The sequence below is a fragment of the Pyricularia grisea genome, chromosome I, assembly GCF_004355905.1.
Source record: "Pyricularia grisea strain NI907 chromosome I, whole genome shotgun sequence".
NCBI lineage: Eukaryota > Fungi > Ascomycota > Sordariomycetes > Magnaporthales > Pyriculariaceae > Pyricularia > Pyricularia grisea.
Window position 1 is genome coordinate 310,374 of NC_044973.1, and position 26,823 is coordinate 337,196.

Sequence of the window (26,823 nt, forward strand, 5' to 3'; positions counted from 1 at the left end):
CAATAACTTGGGGGGAAAAGGCCACCACTCTGCCTTTCTAGAATTGATATTTACTTGACTTGAGCTTGATCACGGGGGATACTTTCTGATTACCATGATGATGCTTCCCTCAAATATCCCGTTACTACTAGCAGGCATTAAAATTCAACCTATAACACGTACCGTTCAACTGGGTCGATGATCCGTCATGATGCAATAGCACTGAACGCATTACCTCGTAATCCTCCTGTAACTTACACTTGTGACATTGACATTCGTCGGTTGGAAATGAAACAAAAGAACCCCACGCCGTGGTTCACGGTAGATGCAAGCAGATAAAAGGCGAAAATCATGTTTTACAGATATATATAGTAATGATTTAAGACAGTTTCACCTCGGAACTGCTCCGTACCTTTGCGCTTACCTGCCTTGTACTTTTATACGCACGAACACTAGACTGACTCTGGACCCGCAAGGCCGACGAGGATCTTTGAGCCGATGGACACTTTGAATTTGATGAAGGTATGCGGGCAAGGGCCATGTACCAGGGAGGTTGCGAATATCAGCCCTATCCTTGAGGGTCCGAGTTCATTCTAGGGCTCAGATGTACCACAGGACCAGGGCGTTCCCTGTATTTGAGCGCTTTCACCAAACTCAAATATGCACCCTAGTATCCACCGAGACCCCTATGCTCATCATACCCAGATCTCGGTCAACAATGCCGAAGCCCGCATGTAGGGCATAACGTGAAACGGATTTGTGGGCCGTGTCGAGAGTCAAGCTGAGAAATTTGAACATTCTCAAATAACCCAACCCACTTCATTCCATAGTTTCACACACATCGTTTCAAAAGTTGTTAATCCAACAACCTTCTACCTAGAAAAGCATGTTCCGACTGGGTTGCGTAGTACACCTCAACCGCTGAGTGAATCCGTCGGATAAGCCTTGAAAAGCAACAATCGGACGCATGACGTGGTGTACTACGAGTAAGTGATGATGTTATCAAATACAAAGGAGAAACATGTTACACAGCTTACTCTGATTACCTTCATACGGTAAAAGGCTTGCTTGGCAGGGGGTTTGTCCGCATGTAACTAAAGTTTATTCTGGCTGTTGGGTGCGATCACTGCTTCGGTTCAGGGTAATGGTGGTTCGTTTCTACGATGTTTTGGAGGACCATAACAAATGAACTCCAATGCGTGTGATTCCCAATAACAAGTTTAGATTGACCGACCGGGATCGATAGACATAAGGTCCGAGAAGTAGCGCGTCATAAGTAAAGATGACAGCCCAAACCCAAAGGATACCGGTTTGATCGCGTCTTTCAGATTACTTTTGCCCACTATACCAATTGGGCCTTCCCATCCTGCTTGTCTGGGGATATTCCGAGCTGCCTTTATCCCGACCATTATCAACATGGCACCCACTATAGCCGTCATTGGTCTTGCATGCCGCCTCCCAGATGAGGTTTCCTGCCCCGAAGATCTTTGGCAGCAGCTCTTAGCGCAAAAAGGTATGCTGCTTGCATCCATCAGGACTTGCTACAATTGCGTGCTAACATTGACTAGACACCAGATCACTTCCCACTGGTAGATGGAATGCAGATGCTTTCCATCACCATGGATCTAACAAACCCCAGACCATTGCGGCTAGGGAAGCTCATTTCCTGAAGAGGGATATACGGGCATTTGACGCGGCTTTTTTCAACATCAATGCGGCAGAGGCATTAGCGTTAGATCCGCAGCAGCGGTTGGTTTTAGAGTTGATATACGAAGCCCTCGAGAGTTCGGGGCTGACCCTCGATACCGTTTCCGGTACCAAGACGGGCTGCTATATCGGGTCGTCCTCATCCGATTATCGAGACTCTATTGCTCGGGATACCGAAGTCTCACCACGCTACACCGTCCTCGGAATCAATACCGAAATGCTTTCCAACCGCGCCTCATGGTTTTATAATCTCAAGGGGCCCAGTTTGACAGTCGCTACGGCCTGCTCCTCTAGTCTCGTTGCTATACATATGGCATGCCAAAGCTTGCTGTCGGGAGAAAGCGATATGGCCATCGCCGGCGGAGTGAATCTCATGCTAAACCCGGACTTTCCGACGTACTATACCAACATGACAATGTTGTCGCCAGATGGTCGCTGCAAATCGTTCGACGCATCGGGGGATGGATACGGACGCGGGGAAGGCTGTGGTATAGTCTTGCTCAAGCGTTTGGACGACGCTATCAGGGATAATGCCCCTATTCGCGCGGTAATCCGCGGATCGGGTGTTAATTCTGATGGCTATACGCAGGGATTTACTATGCCCAGCTCTGAAAGCCAGGCAGATTTGATAAGGGAGGTATACGCCAAGGCAGGCCTGGATATGAGCGATACCCAATTCGTCGAATGCCATGTGAGTTTACCATTTCAGCCCTCCCGAATGCAGGAACAACAAAGCTCACTAGTGTTGAAATAGGGCACAGGAACCAAAGCTGGTGATCCCATCGAGACCAAAGCAATATACGAGACCCTTGGCCAAAAGGCGAAGAGGTCGCAACCACTGGTTATTGGCAGCGTAAAACCCAATGTATGATATAATGTCCTCGTTCTATTGTGTTCGAAGAAGTTACCAGTGCTAACGCTCTCTTCATGGCCAGATTGGACACTTAGAGGGGGCTTCTGGTGTAGCATCACTGGTTAAGTCAATACTCGCCCTGGAGAAAGGATACATCCCGCCACAAATGTTCTTCCGCACCCCAAACCCCAAGATCCCACTCCAAGAATGGAATCTTCACGTCCCGACAGCCCTAATGCCTTGGCCGCCAACCAGAGGACCGAGACGGGTAAGCATCAACAACTTTGGCGTCGGCGGGACCAATTCACATCTCGTGATCGAGAGCGCCCCTGAGCCACGGTCCGTGACGGTCGGCCCGTCAGCAGAGAAAAAACGACTCTTTGTGCTCAGCAGCAGAGACCGCGACGGCCTGGTGCGCGTTGCGCGGTCCATGGCCGAGCACATGGAAAAGACTGGCGACGGTTCCGCCGCCTACGCCGCCAACCTTGCCTACACCCTAGGGAACAAGCGGACGCGTTTCCAGTGGAAGAAGTTCTGCGTCGCCGAGGACTTGGCCGACCTGCGCACGCGCCTGCTCGCGCTGACGAGCGAAGACGCGACCAGGTCCAACGCTGCCCCGAGGGTAGGCTTTATTTTCACGGGGCAGGGTGCGCAGTGGCCCTTGATGGGTTTGAAACTTATGGGTATGTCGGCCCTCCTAATTCCTTTGAAAGCTGTGGCCACAGTGGTGCTGACTTTGTAGCTTTAGAATTTGCTGTCTTCAAGTCTAGTTTCCAAAAGTGTCAAGTTTACTTGAAGGAATTGGGTTGCCCCTGGAACGCAGCCGAAGAGCTCGCAAAGCCCGCCGAATCCAGCCGGATTAAATCTCCAGAACTAAGCCAGCCTCTATGCACTATACTTCAAATCGGTATAGTCGACCTGTTGGCTACCTGGGGCGTCTCGCCATCCAAGGTGGTAGGTCACTCGAGTGGCGAAATCGCAGCGGCATACAGTGCAGGGTTTATAACTGCCAAAGAGGCTGTTCAGGTGGCTTACCTCCGCGGCAAGTTTTGTGATGCCATGGCAGCTGCGTCTCAGGAGCCCAGAGGAGGAATGATTGCCGTCGGTTGTTCTCCTGAAAGGGCAGAGGAGCTCATTTCCGAATCGACAGCCGGTTATTTAACTATTGCTTGTATCAACTCACCATCAGGTGTAACCATCTCAGGTGATATGGCGGCCATCGAACAGTTATACGACCGCCTGAAAGGCACTTCGGTCTTCGCCGCCAAGTTGAAAGTCGACATGGCGTACCACTCGGAACATATGTCAGACGTTTACCCCCAGTACGTCCAAGCACTCACGCACATCCGACCGGGCGATAATGCTTCACAAAGTGGCGTGGTTATGGTGTCCAGCGTGGAAAGCATGCCGGTGCAGGCAGCGGACCTGGACGGCTTTTACTGGGGCCGAAACCTGGTCTCGCCTGTGTTGTTTTCGGACGCGTTGAAAGAGCTCGTGCAACCAGCCGACGAACAGGGCGATATTGCAATCGACCTACTTGTGGAAATCGGGCCTCACAGTGCTTTGAAGCAAAGCGTCAAAGAGATTCTTGGTGCAGCTTCGGTTCAAGGCGTCCAATACCTGTCTTCGCTTTCGCGCGGCATGGACGACCAGGACATGGTACTATCTTTGGCAGGCAACTTGTTTGTCGCCGGTGTCCCCGTGGATTTGGCCAAGGTCAACGACGACCCAGGCGCAGTGTTGCTCACAAACCTTCCACCGTACCCATGGCTGCATACGGCAAAATTTGATGCCACCCCTCGCGTGAGTCGGGAACATAACATGCGCCCACATCCTCAAAGCAGCCTTTTGGGTGCCCTCATGCCGTCTATGACCCCAGGAGAACATGTTTGGCGAGGTTATCTTCACCTCGACCAGGAAAATTGGGTCCGTGATCATAAAGTCACCGGGGTCGTGATATATCCCGGAGCTGGCCTGATTGCCATGGCTTTGGAAGCAGGCTGCCAATTGGCAGAACCCGGACGCAAAATGCGAAGCATCAAGCTGCGCGACGTAACTATTGCTTCGGCGGCCATGGTCTCTCTCGACAAGGCCACCGAGTTTGTGGTACATTGCAGGCCTCACCAGTTGGGCACGAAAACCTCGGGCCCGGCCGCGTGGCAGGAGTTTACCATTTCGTCGTCTGGTGGTCCAGATATACCGCTGCGTGAGAATTGCACCGGTCTTATGCGGGTCGAGTACTACTTGGATGGCGACTTGGAAACCATGGCGAAACGCGAGGAGAATGCTGCCGTGGTCTCCTCTCTCGCCAAATATAGAACCGCAATGGACGCATGCGAATACGATTTGCCTGTTGACCAGTTTTACCAGGACTTTGCCAACGTCGGTCTCGCGGTCGGGCCGGCATTCCGCAACGTAAAGAAACTCCGTTTCCGACCGGGTCAGGCCGTATACGAGGCCTCTATTGGTGACCCAGGAGAGACTTTCGACACAGGCCGCCCCGGACGGCCACATCTGATCCACCCAACCACCCTAGACTCCATTCTGTCCACCCCTTTTGCGGCGTATTATGGGGGTCCGGGGGCACCTCCCACAAAGCCGTATATCCCGGTCTGCTTCCAAGAACTGGAGATTTCTGCAGACATGCCGTTCGAGACTGGGACACCCTTGCGTGGGTGTTCAACTGCAACCAAATATGCCGTCAACGATCTCGAGTCGGATATGTACGTTTTTGATGATGCATCGACTGATTGCTACCTGAAGATTCGCGGGTACCGCGCCACGAGCGATATAGCGTCTGATGCAGACGTCGAGGAGGAAACCCAAGTGCCGGGACTATGCTACCAGACGCGGCAGGAGGCTTCTTTTAAGCTTCTGACGAAGGAGCAGCTGGAAACGATCATCACAAATTCCGGTCTGACGTCCGATGAAAAGCTGCAAAAGGTTAGTGATAAAGCCAAGTTCAGTAAAAAAAGAAAAAAACATCCAGGCTGTAACTAACAAAGGATTAGGTTGCGCGAATGATACTGCACGAGTCACCTACGACCGTGCTTGAGGTTTTTGCCGAAAACCCCAAGGACTCGAGCGTCAGTTTAATAACGAAGAATGTCGCTTTGAGTCCGTCACAGCAAATCATGTACGCCGTTACGGGAGGCTCACCGGCTGGCTCTGGGAAAGACTTTATGGAGCTCAAACCCGGGAGCAAGCCAGACAAGACCTTTGACCTCGTCGTTGCAGGGCAAAACTGCAGTGAATGGTTCAAGAACCAATCTAGTCTTGAGACCCTCTTGGGTCATGTCAAGCCAGGCGGACGTTTAATCTGCGGGTTTCCATTGTCACTCGACGGCAAAGTCGACCTCTTTTCGGACGACACAGGCTCAATTGCTATCTTCACAGCCCCTGAAGTCACAAATGGACATACGAATGGAGACCTCGAGCATCTCCAAGAGGTTCTCATCATCGAGCCAGCCACAGCGAGCGCCGCTGTTACATCATTTTCCAGCGACTTGGTATCCATGGTCAGCAGCCAAGGATATAAAGCACACATCGTCACCTGGAAACCGGACTTGGGCCCGGACACATTTTCAAACAAAGCAATTGTCAGCCTTTTGGAGCTAGAGACCCCTTGTATGGACAAGCTGTCGCAGCTAGACTTTGCCGCTGTCAAGAATCTCCTGGTAAAAGCTACCAGTCTTGTTTGGATCACCGGTTTCGAGGGGCCATCCGCGTTTGTTATTGACGGCGTCCTGCGTGTAGTCCGGCGGGAGCTTGGCAATGAGAGTTTGAAAGCCTTACACCTACGCAGCCTAGCAAACGGGCCAGCCCTGGCTACCAAGGTTCTGTTCGGCTCCAGTGTCGATAACGAGTTCCTCGAAGAGGACGGGCTACTTAAAGTCAGCAGAGTGTATGAAGACAAGGAGTTTTGTAACCAGGTCTCCTCCCACGCCGGCACCGCTCCGCACATGGAATCCATCAAAGACTGCGAGTTTCCATTGTGCCTAGGAATATCCAAGCCTGGTCTGCTCGACACGCTACGCTTCGCACCCACAAAAAGCTATGGAAAGCTGCAAGACGACGAGGTTGAGATCCAGATTCAAGCATCCGGGTTGAAGTAAGTTTACGCCCTTTTTTTTGTTCCCGTGCCCCAGTACCCTGCTAACAAACAACAGCTTCCGGGATGTTATGATCTCGATGGGTATAATCACTTACCCGTACCTGGGATACGAAGGTGCGGGTGTCGTGCTCAGAACAGGAAGCAAGGTGACGGGCATAAAACCAGGCGACCGTGTCAGCGCCCACATTCTAGGCTCGCACGCCAATGTAGCGCGCACGCCCGAGATACTGTGCGCCCAAATGCCTGATGATATGTCCTTCGAAACCGGTGCGGCGTTGCCCGTCGTCTTCACCACCGCGTACCACGCCCTGGTTAACCTGGCCCGTTTGCGAAAGGGACAGTCGGTGCTGATCCACGCTGCAGCTGGCGGGGTTGGCCAGGCAGCCATTCAAATCGCTCGCCATCTGGGCCTGGAGATCTACGCTACCGTGGGATCTGCCGAAAAACGGAAATTCATCACCAAAACGTACAACATTCCCGAGGAGCGCATATTTAGCTCCCGCAACGCTAGCTTCGTTACGGGGCTGAAACGCCTCACCGGCGGTCGTGGGGTAAACTGCGTGCTTAATTCACTTTCCGGAGAGCTTCTCCGTCAATCTTTGGTATGTTAAATTTGAGCACCTATCCCATATACGTTCTTTCCATGGCTAAACAAAACTAGTATTGCCTCGCCCCTTTGGGCACATTTGTCGAACTGGGCAGCCGTGACGTTGGCGAAAACACAAGGCTCGACATGGCGCCGTTTGCCAACGGTATTACCTTTACCTGCTTTACCCTGCTCGAAATCCTCAACAGCGACCCGGATCTCATGTCCGAAATATGGCGCAACACATTCCATCTCATCCGCAGCGGCGCCCTTAGCGCCCCAACCCCGTTAACCGTAATGCCCGTGGACCACATTAAAGATGCTTTCCGGCTGATGCAGAGCGGTAAACACCGCGGTAAAATCGTACTGTCTTTCGACAGCAACGGCAAGGTACCGATCGTCCTGGAACCCAGTGTCGCGTTGCGATTAAATGCGACCAGCACGTACCTGCTCGTTGGTGGATTGGGAGGGCTCGGCAGGTCGTTGGCCAACATGCTGGTGGCCTCTGGCGCTCGCAATATTGCTTTCATTTCGCGCTCGGGGGCCGTAAACCCCGAGGCCAAAGCAGTAGTCGACGCTCTTTCCGCCCACGCGGCCGTCCGCGCCTATGCCGCCGACGTCGCCGACCCAACGGCGCTGGCCAAAGCCCTTGAACGCTGCAGCCAGGATTTGCCGCCAATTAGAGGTGTTTTCCAGATGTCCATGGTCCTCCGCGACGGTATATTTGAGAAAATGACCCACGAGGAGTGGACCGACGCCATTGAGCCCAAAATCGACGGTACACGCAACTTGCATCATTATTTCGGCCCGGAGCGACCGCTCGATTTTTTCATCATGTGCTCGTCCATTTCGGGAATTATTGGCAACCGAGGCCAGGCCAACTACGCGGCTGGAAACTTGTTCCAAAACGCACTCGCCCACCACCGGCGAGCGTTAGGTATGGCAGGGTGCGCCGTCGACCTCGGTATCATGCGCGATGTCGGCGTGCTGGCCGAGACCGGAGCTACAGGTGATTTGGTCGCGTGGGAGCAGCTCCTAGGTATTCGAGAGCCGGTGTTCTTGGCGCTGATGAAGGCAGCCATCAACGGAGAGCGGCGCCGGGGCACTTTCCCGGCGCAAGTCAGCGTGGGTCTCGCCACGGCCGCCGCCTTCGAGAACGCCGGCTTGGATGTGCCCAACTGGCTGGTTGAGGACGTGCGGTTTAGCCACTTGGCGGCAGTGCGATCGAACACTGCCTCCAACTCTTCAGATAACCCGGCCAAGGTTAGAGCCGTCACCATGGCACAGAGGCTGGCCACAGTCGAGTCCAAGGAAGAGGCGGTGTCGGTCTTGATCGACGGGTTAGTGGATAAAATTTCAGTCATCGTGTCAATGCCTGCCTCCGAGGTTGATCCCAGCCGGCCTTTGTTCATGTACGGAGTGGATTCACTTGTGGCTATGGAGATTCGGAATTGGATCCAGAGGGATGTCAAGTCTGACATTGCCCTTTTTGATGTTTTGGAAGCGGTTCCCATAACCAAGTTTGCCGAAAAGGTGGCTTTGAGAAGCAGGTTGTGTCAGTTTAACAAACAAATATAGGGGTAAAAAAAGGAAAGGTCGAGTTACACAGGGCGGCGTATTGGAAACTAAATCAAATACATATATCGCCCATTTTGAACATAGATTACATTTGAGAAATTTTCGATTGGATCTATCTAGTACGCATGCTTTTCATGGTATTACTTTTGTATAATGTCAACTATACTAAGGTATTTATCACGGCTCAAACCCTGTAATGGAAATTTTGTTCACCGTTGACTGATGGCCCACTGGAGAAGTGTATCTATAGACGAAGGTTCATATTACCGGCGTTCTTGTAGTGGTTTAAAGCATAGCTTTGGTTACTTCCTTTTGGCTTTTCCTAAACGTTCTTCAACTGTATGAGACTCTCAGCACAAAAGCAATGTCTATCTTCCATTTCATTTCAAAAGGTCAAGCATATTATCCCAAACCTCTAACGGATAAAATATATCCTCCATTCGCACATTTCTACCACAAGCATTTTGCATTATGGCAGTTCGATTTTCCCAAGTAGGGCTTTATATTAGCGACAGCTAATAACAACCAAATCAATCTTTTTTTTTCGTTTTCTCTGGCAGATTCACTGAGCATGTTCGGGAGGACTTGACAAACGTTTTCGCCAAACCTAGGGTCTCTTGCGGCTATAAGGCCGTCAAAGGGCCTGAAGTATTACTAGTAGTGGTAGCAATAGAAGTGTCTATTGACGCCGGATATGCCGGTTCTCCGCGCAAGCAGCCGCAGGGTGGGCCGCTATAATGCGCTATATAAATCTACTCCAGTCTACATAACGGATGGTAGTGACGGGCCAGGCCCGGAGCGGCGTGGGGTTGTCCCTACGGCGACCCTGCTACTTATGTTATTCCAGAATTATATCATTAAAATTGAGTTTGGCGTTGTTATGTTGTTCTACGCAATAATTAATCGTTAAGGGGATGGGGCTTCCATAGGTGACCCTCCATTTTTACCTCCACAGTAAACGGTGCAACGAATCGCCCCGTGGTTCAAATTTGAACATTTAATCACTTGCGTTAGCGATATAACCGGTCTTCCGCTTGATATTGTTGTCATCACGAACAAAGTTTATAAATTTTCAAGCTGATTATAAAGTAAACATAACGCTTTACAAAGGGATAAAATGCCGGAAATCCCAGCCCAAAAAGTAATTGACCACCCGGTTTTGCGTATTTGGAAAACGCCCAAGTCGACCCGAGATATTCAGATTTACTTGCAAAAATTTTACCCAACCAAAGGAAGCACGACCCCGGGTCGAGCCGGGATGTCCCGGGATGTGCACCGCAACGGCAAGGCTGTCGGGTCCACGTGTTTTTTTATATTCAAAGTTGGGAACTTGGAATTATCGGAGTCTCCGAATGAAGCATTGAATTGAGTCATATCAATTTGAATTTTTTCGAAGCTATTATTAAAGCGTTGTACCCGTTGACTATAATTGTATCAGTTTCCTGGCCTATAACGGCAATACTTGACATATAAGTTGAGAATTACCTTTCTTAATGTGTAACATTTACTGTTAATACTTTTCCTCGTATTCTTTAACATTTCTTCCTTACTAACTACCTGTTATAACTTTCATCTACCTTCCAATTTTTACGAAGTTGCCTCAACTCTTTTTTCTTTTCATTGCAGGCGTAACAGCCGTACCTCTACCTGCCGATCAAAACGCTGAATTAAAAAACCTTCAAAATGCTGAATTAAATCAACCTCAAAGACCTTCTTTTTATGTAAGTCCAACTTTGCAAACACAGCGACAAACTTGGAAAGACCATTTTGGTTATAATAACCCCGACCCCCCTGACGGACCGGATTCGGGGCATCACAATTCGGTGAAGTCACATTATCGTCCCACCGAGAAAAAGGCCCAAGTCACTCATTAAGCCGGAGGCCCTCGCAAAACGGTGTAAAAATGGGTTTCCAATTTTAATTAACATCGATAAAACCTGCCCCCTCAAATCAAACCTCGGCAAGCGGTAGTGGAAGTCTTTACAATTAAACAAACGGTTATATAAACCTTAATAATACCATTAAAGACAGGTTAATCCAACTTTAAAAGTTTCTCCACCCGTAAAAGCAACGCCTTCCTAAGACTTTTATTTGCAAAAGCTAAAAAAAAGCTTCCAAGCCATGAAAAGCCTTTAATGGAAGCCCAGCAATTTATGCGATAAAAATGCAATGGTATTTTAAATATAATAACCTGAGTAAATTATAATTTTAAATAAAATTTTATTGGGGTCCATTGGTCGATCTCCTCTACATATATAGCGACCCGAATATAAACGTTTATGCCTTAAAATTGGCCCAAATTTATTTTTTTTATTGGTAAAAAATCCCATTTAATGCACATATTGGCAATTTTATTTTAAGAAATCCAAACGTATTTTAATAACCAAATGCATAATAAAAGAAAATGGATTAATTATAATTACCGGCGTCCGGGGGAGACGTGATTATTTATTTAATTAATAACCCTTTTTACACAGCCCCGGGTTTAACGGGGTTAAGGCCTGCCAAAGCCCGAAAAGCTTGGGGGCCCGGCCCGGCCCATTAACCTATAGGAATGGGATGGGGGCCCGTAAAGGCCCATGGGTTTTTTTGGCGGGTTAATAAGGGCCCGCGGGCTCGCGGGTTTGGTCCGAATTGGGTAACCCGCGGGCTTTATACAAACTTAAAATTTACGAAAAAATTATTGGAAAAAATAAAATATTTATATATTTAATTAAATAAAATAATGCAAATTTTAAAAGGTTATAACCATTTTTTATAATTATTTTATATTATATTAAATTATTAAATTAAAATAAAACGTATTATTATTTTTATTTTGGTCGGATTTGGTATTATCGTTAAAAGATTTTTCGTTATCGTTAAAAATTTTTTTAACGATATAAAAAATAAGGTTAAATAATTTAAACGGCGGAATGTTTTATTCGTTTTTTTTTAAATTGGAAATAGATTTTTAACCGAAAATTTAGGATTAAATTTGGGAATTTCTTCCGGAATAATACGTTATTTAATAATAAAAATTTTACCATTTATTTTTCCGTTTATTTACGGGCGTCGCGTAATAAAAAATTATAATAATTTTTAACCAAAAAATTTATTTATATTAAAACGGGCGGTTCGTTTATTTTTTTTTTAAATTGAGGGTTATTTATAACGGGTATGGCGTTGTAAAATATAAATTTAAATTGTATATTAACGTGCGAATACGTTTAAGCATTTATAATATTAAAAATAAATTTAACGAAATTTATATTTTTAACCTAAATAATAATACGGTAAACGTATATGGCGTAAAAATTAAAAATTATTTTGTATTAAAATGGTTATAATAGATGGTTATAATGTAAAAAATAAAAAAATTTACCAATAAAAAAACTGGTAAAAAACGTTTTAATAACTTTTTGTAAAACCGCGATAATAAACGTAAAAGACCTGTAATTAGGTAAATATTTGTAGGTAATTTTTCGGACCAAACGTTAAAAAGGTATTTTAGGGATAATTAAATCGAAAATTCGTTATATTTTTCGAATTTCCCGCAAAATAATAATTAAAATAAAATTAAATAAATAAATTAAATATATAATAAAAAAATAAAAATATATTATCGGGTTTAAAACGTATATTTTTGCGTTTTTTGGCGATATTTTTTTATCCGCGGTTTTAAAAGGTATTTTAGACGTTTTACCCGTATAAAATTTACGTATTATTTTTATTTTAAAAATTTTACGAAACGTTTTAACGGAAATAAATTATAAAAGGGAAAATATTATAATTAATTAAAATTAAATAATAAAATGGTTATAAAAAATAATTACCAAATAAACGATTTAAATCGGTAATAATTGGGGTTGGATAAATAATCGGGTAAAAAACCGAAAATTATTACGCGATTATTAAAAAAAAAGTAAAAATTATAGGGGAACGAAATTAAATCCGATTAAAATTAACGTAAAAATTTTTTTAGGTAATAACGCCTTTTTAATTGGATAAAATGCGGGATAAATATGGAATAAACCCAATTAGGAAGGCATTATTTATAAAAAATTTTCCGAATTTTAAAATTTAATTATAATAATAAAAATTTCAAATTTTTACAAATTTTACAATTTTATAATTCGATCGCGGTTTTATTTTATATTTGAAAAATTACCATTTATAAAAATAAATATCGCTAATAAATACGGGTAAAAACCTATATTTCTTACAATAATTTTAATTATAATTAAAAATTAACCAAAAATAATACCCAAACGTAAAATAAATAATAATATCGGTCGTAAAACCCAAAATTTACAAAACCGTAATAAAAAATTTAAAAAATAAACAAATAATAGCGATAAAGTTAAATTGTTCGTAAACCGCGCGCGTAAACGATTTAATATAATTCTATCGCGGTAAAAATCGAAATTACGCGTTAATTACAAATATATAACGTCGATTAAATTTAAATAAAAATAAATGGAAAATAAATTTAAAATAAAATTTATTATTAAAAAATAAATAATTATTCCATATAATTATTTAAAATAATAAAATTATAATAATTATTTTTTATAATTATTTAAAAAATATTAAAATTAATATTGGAAAAATTTATAATCCAAATTTGGTTTAAAAATACGTACCCCCGTTTTAATTAATAACGAATATTAGAAAAACGTGGATAATTTTAACGATTTGGAAAACATTTTCGAATTTTTTTTTTAAATTTCCATTAAAAAAATCAAAAAAATAATGTTTAAATGGGAAAAACTGGTCGTTATTTTATTATTATAATAGGCCAATTACCAAAATAAAACAAATAAATTCGTCCGTTAAATTTTTTACAGTTTTTTTAAAGGCGTTTCGTTTATTAATATTATAAAAATTGGTAAAATAATACGTTAAATTTGCCATAAAATTACTTATTTTGGTAATATATTAACGTTTTTCTAAAAAAAATGGTTAAATTGGTAAATAATTAATAATTATATAAAATGGTTATTATTTCTTTTAATTAATAATATTAAATAATACGTAATTCCGTTTATTATATTATATATCGGTATTAGTATTTTTTAATTGCGTATTTGGTTATTAAAATATATTATTGGATAAAAAATATTACGGTTTATAATTATAATATAAATTAAATGTACCAAATATTCGAAAATAAAATAAAATAAATATTCCCCAAATTAAAAATTATAATACCAAATTTAACAATTATAAAATAGGACGGTTTATTCTACGTTTATTTAATTTTTTACCCTTATTAAAGGAATTTTATTACGCGTTTTTATTTATTATAACGTATTTAAATTTTTAATTATAAACTATATTTATATTATAAATACCGCCAAATTCCGCGCGTAAAAATTATATAAAATATTTAATTGTAAAATTTTTATACGCCGTATTTAGGCCAAATAAACGTTTTATAAAATTTATATAAATATGTTTAATAAGTTGATTAAAATAATTTACCGAATAATTGTTTAGAAAAATGTCCAAAAATGGGTTATATTTCCATTTATTACCGCCGATTAGGTTAAAATACCCGATTTTAACGAAATAAAAAATAAAAAAATAAAAAAATTATAAATATTAATTGCAAAATTTATTTATAATAAAATACCTAAAAAATTTAAAGGAAATTTTTTATTTATAATATAAAATTATACCCAAATACGGTTATAATGGATAATTACGGGATTTTTTTATATTTTAAAATTAAAATATGGAAAATTAAATTATAATAATTATTAAAATTAATATAATATAATTTTAACGGTAAAAAGGGTTTTTATTTTCCAACCCTTTTTAAAATTAGTAAAAAAAATTAAAATTAAAAGTTTTTTTTATTTATAATTTTGCGTTAAATAAATTAATATATTTTAACCAATTTAAATAAATAAAATATATAAAACGAATATAATTTAAATAAATAGGAAAGTAAATAGGTAAATAAATATAAATATAAATAAATTTTATTTATTAAAATTTTATTTTATACCCTATTATTTGTAAAATAAATCGGATAAAAAATATATTTTTGGTAAATACCGTAACCCGTTTGGCGTAAATAACAGCCAAATTCGAAATTATAAATAATTATATTAAAAATATTTTCCCGGTTTTTTGTAAAATTATTAAAATTTTAATTTAAATATATAAACGAACGTAAAACGTAACCGTATTTATTAAATCCTTTATTATACGTTGGAAAGCGATTTTGGATATTAATAAATTCGTATTTAATTATAAACGGCGAATATTTTTTAATATAATAATTAAAATAATATATTAATATATAATTATCCAATATAACCATTATAATTTATATTTATTTCCAAATTTAAATTATTTTGTATAATTTTTCGTCCGTTATTTTTTTTATTATTCGGTTATTAATACGGCCATTTTTTCGAATTAGTGGTTTGTTTTCCGTTATTTTTTTCGCAATTTTTTTCGTTCGACCTCGTTTTGTAGTTAAATTTTAGAATAAAATTATATCCGGGGGTGGTATTTTTGGTATTTTTCGTGGTTAAACGGGTAATCGAAAATTAAATTATTTAATCGGGTTTAGCGGTATAAATTAAATATAATTAATAAAAATAAAAAATTTAATTTCGACTAACCGATATAAAATAAAAATTGAATAAATAAAAATTTATTTAATATTTGGAAATTTTTATTTAAAAACCGATAATTGTCCGCGATATTTTTATTTTATTTATATTATAACTTATTATATAAATAATGGCGATAATTTGGGGAAAAAAAATTCGTTAATTTTCCAAATTTTTATTTTTTTTTTATTTTAGAAAAAAGAAATTAAGCGAAATAAATCCGATATTAATTATTTAAAATTCCATATTAAATTTTAAACGAACGAATTAAATCGATAAAATTTTTTTTAATATTTTATATATAAACCGATCGTTATTTCTTTTTTTTTTAATTTTTTACCATATAATTATAATAAATAAATTAATAAATTTTTTGGGGGAATTAATCGAAAAATTATTTTCCTTAAATATTAAATTTATTAACGAATTTTACGATAAAATTTCGAACCTAAAAACGCCCGTATAACGTTAATTTAGCGTAAATTTGAACGAAAATAATTTCCTTTTGGATTTTAACCAAAATACCGAAACGGAATTTGTCGTTACGTTATTTACAAATTATAAATTTACGGATTATAATAAACCTATAATAAACGGCGGAAAAAATAACGTTTATTATTTATATATTTTTAAATTATAAAATAATTTTTTTAATTTATATATTATTAATTTTTGGTTTCGCCGTTAAATTTTAAAAAAAAAAATTAATTTAATTTTAAAAACGTTTTAAAAACCCAAATTGGTAAAAATTTGGAAATTTTACCAATAAAAATTTTTCCGAAATAACGGCAAATTATACGTTATTTATAAATAATATATGCAAATATTAAAATACCTTTAATTTAATAAAAAAAACTAATAATAATATAACGGAATAAATATTTTTATACGGTATTATAATATTATTGCCTATATCCGAAAAAAATCGGAAATTTAAACGACGTCCGGTAATATTATATTAATTAACGTCGATTTTCGGCTGGTAAATTATTTTTTTTCAAAAAAAATATAATTATTTATATAATTATCTATATAATTATTTATTATAATTTAAATTTATTTATTTTATATATTGTTTTTTTATTTACGTAACGTTAATAAAATATTATATATTTATATAAGCCAAAAATATATAATAATATTTAAAAAATAAAATCGAAAAATTTTACGTCCGATTTTATATTTCGTTACGGAAAGAATTTAATATTATATACGATTTGGAATTTAAATTATTCGTATAAACCCGAAATAACCGATAAAAGGTTTTTTCGCTATAAATATTTACCAAAAAATATAAAATAATAATTAAAAATATTATTATTTAAACGTTAGCCAATATTTTCCGAAAAGGGAAAATATTTTTAATTATTAACGGATAAATTAACCCAAATTTAAAACACGTTTTTTAAAATATTATAACCGTTTACGTAAATAATAATTAAATACGCCGTTATATTATTTTAAATTTTATTATAATTAACGCTAATAAAACGAAAAAACAATTGGTAAAATTTACGGCCCAAACCATTATAAAATATAAATTAAACAGCAAAATATTAATTATTACGGCCGATAATATATTTAATTTTCGCGCTAATAATATAACGGCGGAATTTCGGGTTTATAATCCCCAATTATAAATATAATAAAAAATTTTCCAATTATTTTATATGGTTTACGTTTTATAATTTGTAAAAGGGGTTATATATTAAAACTTTTATATTACCAAAATAAATTTCCGCGTTTTTTGGGTTAATTTTTATAACGACGAAAATTTAATTATTAATAGTACGGACGAAAATAAAACGTAAAATATTTTTCCAAAATATATTATCGTTTAAATAAATAATACCAATATATTAAATAATTCGAATATTATTTAATTTAATATTTTATATTAATTAAAATATTTGGCGGTTTTATTTTATTAAAACCCCAAACGGATAAAATTTTTTTACAATTTATAATAATTTACCGGTAAATATAAATTTAAAAATTTTCGATTATTAATTAAAAATATCCAAATTAAATAAAATTCGACCATTTTAATTATTACGCGTATTTTTTAATTTCGTTAAATTATAAAAATATTTATTTAATAATATTTTATTTCGTTAAATGGTTAAAACGATCCGGTTAATACTATTTTAACTAAATTTTGAATTTTTAATAAAAATTGGATTATTTTAAAATATTTATTAACGACGATTAAAATTATAACGGATTTTACCAACGTTTTTAAAATAAATAAAATAAAAATAATTATATATATATTATTTGGATTAAAAATTATCGGTATAATTTTTATTAATTTCGAACGTAAAATTTAATTAAAAATTTGAAAATATTTACAAACGGGATAATATACCAATTTAAAAACCGCAATTTTAACGGCGTAAATAAAATTGGATAAATATATTAATTTAATTTAACGTTATTACGTTAAAAATTTATATTTTTTAGCCGTTATTTTAATTTTTCCGACACGTACGGATTTCCGAAAAAACCGTTTACAATATTATATAAAATATATTAATTAACGCGTAAAAAATTTAATCGCCAAAAAAATTAAACGTTTAAACGAATTATATTCGAAAAAACGAAATTCGAATTTCCATTCGAAAAAAAAATTATTTTAACCGGGTATTAATCCGGTTTTATTTATTTTATAACGTAAACCGAATCCGAAAAAATCCAAATATATAAACAATTAAAATTTAAATCCGACAAAATTTTTATATTTTATCGATTAATCCGTCGAAAAAAATATCCGATTAAAAATTAAAATATTTTTAATATAAAATACGTAATATATTAATTTTATTATAATTTAAAATATAAATAATTATACGGATAATTATATATATTAATTTTTATTTATATTTAATTATAAAAAACGATAATAATATTTTTAATTAATAGGTTATATATAAAATAAAATTTCCAAAATTCGCCTAAATTACCCGTAATATTTTAATTATATTTACTATTTTAATTTTTATCGAACGTTTATAATTATAATTAGGTAATTTTATCGGTTTTAATTAATATTTTTTAAATTTATTTACTATTCGTAATTATATTATTATTTATATTTTAATTAAAAATTCTTTTATTTTTTTGGTCGGTATTAAAATTATTATCGTAAAAAACGAATATTTAAACCCGGAAAACGAAAAAATTAAATACGATAAATTTACGGAATTTATCGGTTTTATCTACAATTTAAATAAATTAAATAATAATTTTAATTCCGATAAAAATAATATTATCGAAATAACCGTTAATAATACCCTAATTCGGGCTAGTATTAACCGTATATTTATATTATTTATTTCCATTTAAATTGGATTAAAATATAATAAAATTTTTATAAAAATTCCAACCACGGCGTTAAAACGTGTACGGAATAATATATCGTATGGGCGTAATTTAAAAAAATTTTAAATATAAAATATTATTAAATAAATTGTTTTTTTTCGTATTTTATATTCGGTTAATAAAAAAAACATTACAATTAATATTTGTTATTTTTATTTTTACTATAGTTTAATTTATTATATACGAAAAAAAATAAAAATTAATAATAATAATAATAATAATAATAATAATAATAATAATAATAATAATAATAATAATAATAATAATAATAATAATAATAATAATAATTATATTGGAAAATATATTATTTTATATTACGTTTATTTTGGTATAATTTCCTTCGGAATTTTACAAATATTAATTTTAAAATATTTACGTATTTACGGGTTTTTCCTACGGGGGCCCGCGGGCTGCCAAAAAAACCCGCGTTCAAATTTGGGCCGGGTTGGGCCCCCCCATAAATATTACAGTTTACCCGCGGGCCCCCCGACCCACCTATTTGGGCCGGCGCGGGCCCCCATGGGCGGGTTTTGGCAGGCCTTAAGCGGGGTTATACCTGTTAGCGGTATGGTTGTCGGTCGGGCCGACGTGGTGGTTTTATAATTAAATTTGGGATATAATTTTAACAATTATCGGAATTTCCGAATAACGCATAAAAATAATTAAAATTTGTTTTTTTTTTCAAAGCTGTTATTATTATATTATGTCGGCTAATAATATTGGGATTAATTTGTGGGTAGTTTAAAAAATATATAATATGTTAATGTAAAGTAACCTTTTTTGTTATTCGCAGTTTACTTTTGCTGTAATTGTTTAATTACTTCAATTGTTTTTTTATTATCAACTACCCCTGAAAATCTTTCATTTACCTACTTTTATTATGTTGCCTCAACTCTTTCTTTTTTTTGCTACAGTAGTTGTAGCCGCACCTATACCTGTCGATAGCCTCGATAAATTAACACTTAAAGAACGCTTTCAAAAGACTGGTCATTATTGGGAAACCCCCGCAGAATCAAGGGGACTAACTTTTGAGGAGCTCACCGGATACCCAGACCCCCATCCAGAGCAGGCAGCGACACCGACCTATTACCCTACGATTGGAAAGGAATCTGTACTCAATGAAAAACAGAAGGAAGTTGCTTATAGATCCGGATTCACACGTAATGCCGAATTAAAACACCCTCAAATGAGGGCTTCGGACACAAATATCGCAACCCTTCCGGATAACGCAAACGCTATATTTGAGCATAAATGGTTTGCATATTTACCCGACCAGAAAAAGGCAGAAGGCGCTTATCAAGCCGGAGCCCCAAAGATATGATAGAGCGGATGAAGCGTGCACCCACAATTTGAATTACGTCAAATGGCAGATTATCAAAATCAAATGGTTAAGTTAGTACGCAGAAGAACAGGTGCGGCCAGCTCATCTTGGGGACGCCTAGAACAAGGAATGTTGCCTAAATTGTTGAATAAAGCGGGTTTACCTCACGGAGTTATACCTCCTGGCCCAATTAAAAGCTAGTTAGATTTATTAGATTGCATTCAAGTATATTTCGCGGTTTATTTATTTGTACCTTGTTATAATAGGAATAAAGTGATGGCTGCGATCGGTAAAAACAATATAATAAATTAAACGGTATTTTCATATATGGTGATTATTTATCTACAATTATTTATAATCCAATAAAAATTTGTTAAAATCTCTGCTACCCATTTTAAAATTACGTGGCTCCACACGTGGTTTACCCATTCGCATATTTGTTTATAAATAAATACCGGTTATTTTTTATATTAATAGTAAATATACGCACCCCTTTTTAATTTGTAAATAATTACCTGATAAATAAATAAATAAATTAAATAATCGGGAAATTATATAATTTTCCCACATTATAAAGGAATGGTTTATTTACGTGTTCCCCGGCGTAAATGAAGATATTTTATTATTTTCTAATTATAATAAAATAATTTAATAAAAATCATATATTTTAATACTTATCGATTTCGTTTTAACCTATTTATAAATAAGCCGTCTTTTTGGTTTGTAATTTGTTTGTTATAATTTTCCAGTTTACGTACCAATATATTATTATAAATAATCCGTTTATAATAATAATACTTTGGTAAATATATTATTATTAATATTAATGTAAAAACATTTAAACCATTATTTTTTGGTTTAATAATTTGCGCCGTTATCTTTTTTAAAAACGTTAACGTTTTAATTCGTATTTTTATTTTTGCGATTATTTCAAATCTCAATGCTTAGACTAGACCACCCTTGCTTCGCAATGGTGGACCGGGCGCTCCATATACCTTTTAGCCATATGGCTTTTCGGCCAATCAAATCGGCCGAAAAAGTCGCGCCCGTTTTAGTCTGAGGACATATTATCGATTATAGCCGCAAATGGAGGTTATCGCACAGTATACGCACTGTGTATGCACTGTAAACGTAACGGCGATATAGTTTTTTAACTGTGTATTTTTTATTTACGAATATTTAATTAAATACAAATGGTAAAAATATAAGAGAAATATCGTTATAAAATTTAAAATTTGGGTTTGTTAATACAAAAGACCTTATATTTATACATTTTATATAAAAAATAAAATAAAAATAAATAATATTATTATTTTTAACGCCCTATTTAAAAATTTATATACAAGTAATAATATATATAATTTTTTTATTTTTATATAATAATAAATATAATTATATTAACACCCACGCATAATTTATTTTTCCAAATTATCGTTCGCTAATCTTTTATTTATATAAATATACGTTGAATTTAATATTTTATATAAATATTTAATGATTAATATATTTATTAATAAAAGGTTTTATAGGAAAAAGTTTCGATATAATAAATATTTATATTAATTATATATAATAATAAAATAACGTTTATTTTTTTTTTATTTAAAATAAATATAAAATAAAATTTAAAAATATGTAAATTTTATTAAATTTATATATAAAATGCGCAATTTTAATAATATTTTAAAATATTTTTTACGTGGGCGTTTATTTATACGGGCTATATAATCGTTAAAAATTTGGTTTTAATATCGTTAAAATTGGTAAAAATATTAATCCGTTTTAATTACAAAATTTATTAAAAATATTTAATATTTTACCTTTTCGAATATTTAATACTTTATATTACGTAATATACAGGTAAAAATTTGTATATATAATATATACGTATATACCACCCCCCACATGTAAATTGTTTTAAATTATATTTAAAAATAAAAATATAATTAAAAAAAATCAAAAAATTCCAAATTTTTTTAAAAACCCAACCTTTATTTGCGAATTAAAGCTACTTATATTCCAATTCGACCAATATAACGATTAAAAATATAAATTAAATCGTTATTAATTATTTGGTTAATTATTATATCCAACGTATAAACCGTTTATTTTTACGATTTTTATTTAATTAATTATAACGGAATATCGGTCGCCGAATTGGCGAAATCACCTCCACTTGCGACGAAAATAAATAAGTTGTCCTCAGACCTGAACCAAAGTGATTTTTGGTTGGACCTACAGGTATAAGCAAAGCCACGAATTGAGCCACGGCCACGCGGTTTAATTAGTGGAGCTCCGATTCAGGGATGAGCCCTGAGACTATTAAGACTAGCTAAAAGGTATATGGAGCGCCCGGTCCACCCTGCAACGCAGGGGGGTCTAGTTTGAGCATTAAAACTAGGTATTCTTATAAATGCTACCTAGGTATTTATTTATAACTATTTAAAATCCTGCAGAAATTCGTTTAAATCTTTTCTACGTGTTTTAAAATTACGTGTCCCCACACGTGATTTACCCACACGCATATCTGCCCATAAATAAACACAAGCTATAAATAACCGTTTAATTAAAACCCAGAAATTAATAGGATACCGATATAATGTTATTTCAAATATGATAATCCGTGTAAATTATTGCTTTAAAAATCTTTTTATTGGGGTCCATTGGTTAATTTCCTCGACGTGTGTAATAACCCGGATATAAACGTTTATACTTTAAATTGGCCCAAACCTATAATTTTAATTTGGAATAAAATCCCATATAATATAGTTATTTTAATTTAATAAACGTAAATATATTTTAATAACTAAATGTATATTAACGGAAAAATGGATAAATTATAACTAACGGCGTTCGGGCGAATCGCGGTTATTTTCGTTATTAATAAACTTTTTTATACAGCCCTGGGTTTTACGGGGCTGTGCCTACCAGCGGTATAACTGTCGGTCGAGCCGACGTGCTGGTTTTATAATAAAACTTGGAAATATGACTCTGACAATTATCGGAATCCCTGAATAACGCATATAATTAATTAAAATTGATTTTTTATTTTTCAAAATTATTATTAGTATATTACACCGGCTAATGACAGTAGTGTAAATTTGTATGTAAATTTGAAAAATATTTAATGTGTGAAGGGGAATTTACCTTTCTTAATACGTGTAAATTACCAGTATTATCGTTATTTAATTATTTAAACTTTTTTCTTATTATTAACTGCCCCTGAAAATTCTTCACTTACCTTACCTACTTTTACTATGTTGCCTCAACTTTTTTTTTATTTTGCTGCAGTCGTTGTAGCCGCACCTATGTCTACCCAATCGCTCCGACTTAGATCCGCCGCAGATGCTGAAAAGTATGGTACTGTTGTAATGGCACCCAAAGTAATGAGCGGAAAAACGTGGGAAGAGGCTTTCGGCTATCCAGACCCCGAGCCCGAAAGGAGAGACAAACTTGTTGAATACGGAGATCCAGGAACATTATATCATCCCACTGAGAAACAGGCCAAAGTCGCTGAGCAAGCCAGAGCCTCCAAGGAAACGATAGACCGGAAAAAACCTGTACCCAGAATTTGAGTTACGCCAAATGGTCCAGTCAGCACCCGGAAGGACAGGTAGAGCCAGCCCATCCTGGCGACGCCTAGAATAAGGAATATTGCCGGCAGCGCAACAAGATTTCCTAACGAGGACAATGTGCAGCCTTATACAATGCCGGGGATGGATTTTTAGAATCGAGGGACGATTAGATTAACTCATGATTGTAGTTTATTAGTCGGCTGTTTTGCACGTAACTACCTTGTTTCGTGGTACACTGTTGAACACAGATAGTTAGGAGAGAGAATCAAGTTTGCGCTGAAAGTGCGTCATCACTCTGGAACAAAAAGCTCCTCACTTCTAATATCCTTTCATAAGGTATACGTGTTAAACCAAGTGCAATGTACCAGGTTTGAGCCCAACTGTTCGGATCAGGCCCCAAACCGATCCCTAGAATCACCACTTCGATCCGCCCGTCACGCCGGTCTCAAGTACAACCATGCTGTCAACTTTCCCACTCCCTAGGTATGTAATTTGGTGCAGACTCTCGAAACTTTAAAGCCTTGGGCCAGTCACAAAGCCCGGCAGCACTGTCGAATTCCGAAACCAGGCAGCCCAACAAAGTGAAGACCCAAGTTTTCGTGTACATTAGGACCAGGTTTAAGTGCCAAAATTTGCAATAAAGAAACCCTTATCCGGGTTTTTAAATTAGTATTGTTGTTACTCTCCGTTTACAATGTTAAATTTGTCGGTTCTTCCCACGAGCGACCCAAGTATGCCTTTTCACAAATTACTATCGATTGCCAACAAATAGCCAACCCGCACTACGAAGAGTTCCAATTTGTGTACCTGCAAGATGCTGCCTCTACAAACTCGGTCCCAAGACTGCCGTCTTGGCGCGCCTTCTTGTTGCCTCAGCCGCCGCCTCCCATAATCATCTTACCAAGCCAGAGGGTTCATACAAGGGTCAGGAGGTTCGCTCCTCCTGTGAGCATTCTCTGCTTTATTTTGTCTCTTTTTCACCGTCTTCCCCTTGCCGAGATATCCAAAAAAGTACTGAGATACGCTGACTCGACTGCCCCGCAATCACAAGAATGAGTCCTATGTCTTTACACCACCACGAAGCGGACATATCTAGACCTAGGGCTCTTTTGATTCGAAATCGCTAACAAGGCTCAATCTAGGATGCGGTAGTATCCACAGTCAGCGACAAATTTACATATATGACCGTGTTTTGGCATGGGGGCTCGTAGAGTTCCGAGTGGTCTAAAGCGGCCGCCCTCGCCGTCCTGCAAAACCACTACTTCTTCCTCTGCCCTGATGAGCTGGCGCTTTCTCATGAGCCTGTCTTGGCGTCTCAAGCTGCAGCCAGAGCAGCGTCCGTACTCCCACAGGTTGTGGCGCCCGCCGTCGCCGAGACCAAGTCGTAAGATCAGGCGTACGCCATGCCGGCCGCTTTTTCGTGCCTCCTCCCTGGCGGTCTCCAGCGCACCACGAACCGCTGGGACATCACTAGCGCGACCGATGGCTTTTTTGCGCGCATGTCCGGCGCGCTCGACATCAGCATTGAGAGGGAACTGAGACTGATGGCTGTCGAGACGCCGGTGCCCGTCGGGGGCGGCGCCGCATGGAAGCTCGTTGAGATGGTCACGAGCGGGTGCGCGATGGGGATGCTGGTCACCATGCGCAAATGTGTGGAGTCCGAGTGGCGTGATGAGCACACAAAGTATGTGCGCAAGATGGGAGGGGAAGGGGGGGGGCACTTGAATTCGCGAGCTGAGAAGGTACTGTGAAAGGTGACGGAAGAGAGGAATGAGCACAATAATACAAAAGAGAATACCTGTAAAAAAAAACCATGTAAAAGCTATAGAGAACCAGATGCAGGAGACAGACACTGTCATCGCCTGTTGCTGACCCAATCCTTGTACGTTGTCTGGTTTGCGCCCATAATCCACGGAAAGTCCGACCGTTTCAACTGACCCGGCCGCATCTGCGGGGGTACAAGCTTCAGCTTGCTCATACTAGCCTGGATTTTAGGTCGAAGGACCAGCTGGTGGAGCTGCTCGACCTTCCAAACTCGATATATGCCCTTGATATGCGGGAAGTTAACAGTCTCTTTATCCTCGCTGCCGTCTCTGCCTTGTGGAGCCACCGCCACTGGGGTTGCGGCCCCAAGAATGCGGCCAACTACTGCCTCGAGGACCTGGTGAACACTGACCAAGTCAAACCAGCCGCTCCAGGCCCACCCGCCGTGGTCCATAACGGTGCCGCTCTCGATGGTCGCCCGGGCCATGCCCTCTGCAATGTCCTCGGGCAGCGTCCCGTCCAAGGACGCCGGGACCCCCGTGGCTAGGTCGACATGGTCGGACCGGACGGTCCTGTAGATAGATGCGCACGTCCACGCCGAGGTCCCGCGCGGCCCGCTCAAGCATCCTCTCGCTGGCCCACTTGCTCGTCACGTACCCGTCCGCGCCCAGTTGGTTGGGCACGAACGAGGCCGAGGACCCTTAGACCGGCGTCTCCTCTGCGGGGAACACGCCGCCGGACGAGACGACGTGGAACGGGAGGCGTTGCGGGCCTGCGATGCGGAGCAGCTCTCGTGGTGGAGAGCGTTCACCGCTGCGGAGGGTCTCGAAGGTGTTCCAGGACAGACGTGCCGCCCCTGCGTGGGGGATGGCCGTTACCCTGCCGGCCGGATGGCTGGCAACCTGGGCGGAGAGACCCAACAACGGGACGGCGAGGTATCCTTGCTACGAGACGAGTTTCTCTGGCGTGGCGGCGGTCGCAGCTGGAGTCATGGCGGAGATGACAGAACGCAGTCCATCTGGATTGCGGACGGCGACCACGTGGACCTTGGAAGCCTTGGGGACGGATATCAGGGAACCCAGCAGGTAGGGTCCTAGATGACTTGTGGCACCGGTTAGCGTAATCTCGGCACCGCCGTTGCCGGCTGCTGTACAGGAGAAATTGCCAAGGATGCTCGATTCAGACAGGGGCACAGGTTCGTCGATACGAGGAGGTGTACACTCCTCTTGCCAGTCAAGACTTGCCGCCTTGGCCAGCTCGTCGAAGCGCGATGCCAAGGCCGAGAGGGTCTGGCCGCGATACAAGTTACGCATCGAGATATCGACGCCATCAAGAGACGCTCGAATGTGTGCCT

General features: G+C 38.2%; 3 protein-coding genes across 3 annotated transcripts; 2 read left to right on the top strand and 1 right to left on the bottom strand.

Moving 5' to 3' along the window:
- Positions 1-1,395: 1,395 nt before the first annotated feature.
- On the top strand, positions 1,396-8,817 carry PgNI_05175 (uncharacterized protein; the record flags this gene model as incomplete). The annotated part of the gene is made up of 8 exons (XM_031125212.1): positions 1,396-1,492; positions 1,548-2,377; positions 2,441-2,551; positions 2,622-3,222; positions 3,288-5,482; positions 5,551-6,650; positions 6,709-7,255; positions 7,315-8,817. 8 exons carry the CDS (start codon positions 1,396-1,398, stop codon positions 8,815-8,817), a joined length of 6,984 nt encoding a protein of 2,327 aa, XP_030982732.1.
- A 16,021-nt stretch (positions 8,818-24,838) lies between these two features.
- On the bottom strand, positions 24,839-26,095 carry PgNI_05176 (uncharacterized protein; the record flags this gene model as incomplete). The annotated part of the gene is made up of 3 exons (XM_031125213.1): positions 24,839-25,336; positions 25,579-26,012; positions 26,038-26,095. The coding sequence occupies 3 exons, from the start codon at positions 26,093-26,095 to the stop codon at positions 24,839-24,841; spliced, it is 990 nt and encodes a 329-aa protein (XP_030983178.1).
- PgNI_05177 (uncharacterized protein) lies at positions 25,109-26,016 on the top strand (the record flags this gene model as incomplete). Its single annotated transcript, XM_031125214.1, has 2 exons — positions 25,109-25,389; positions 25,689-26,016. The coding sequence occupies 2 exons, from the start codon at positions 25,109-25,111 to the stop codon at positions 26,014-26,016; spliced, it is 609 nt and encodes a 202-aa protein (XP_030982733.1).
- Positions 26,096-26,823: the final 728 nt, after the last annotated feature.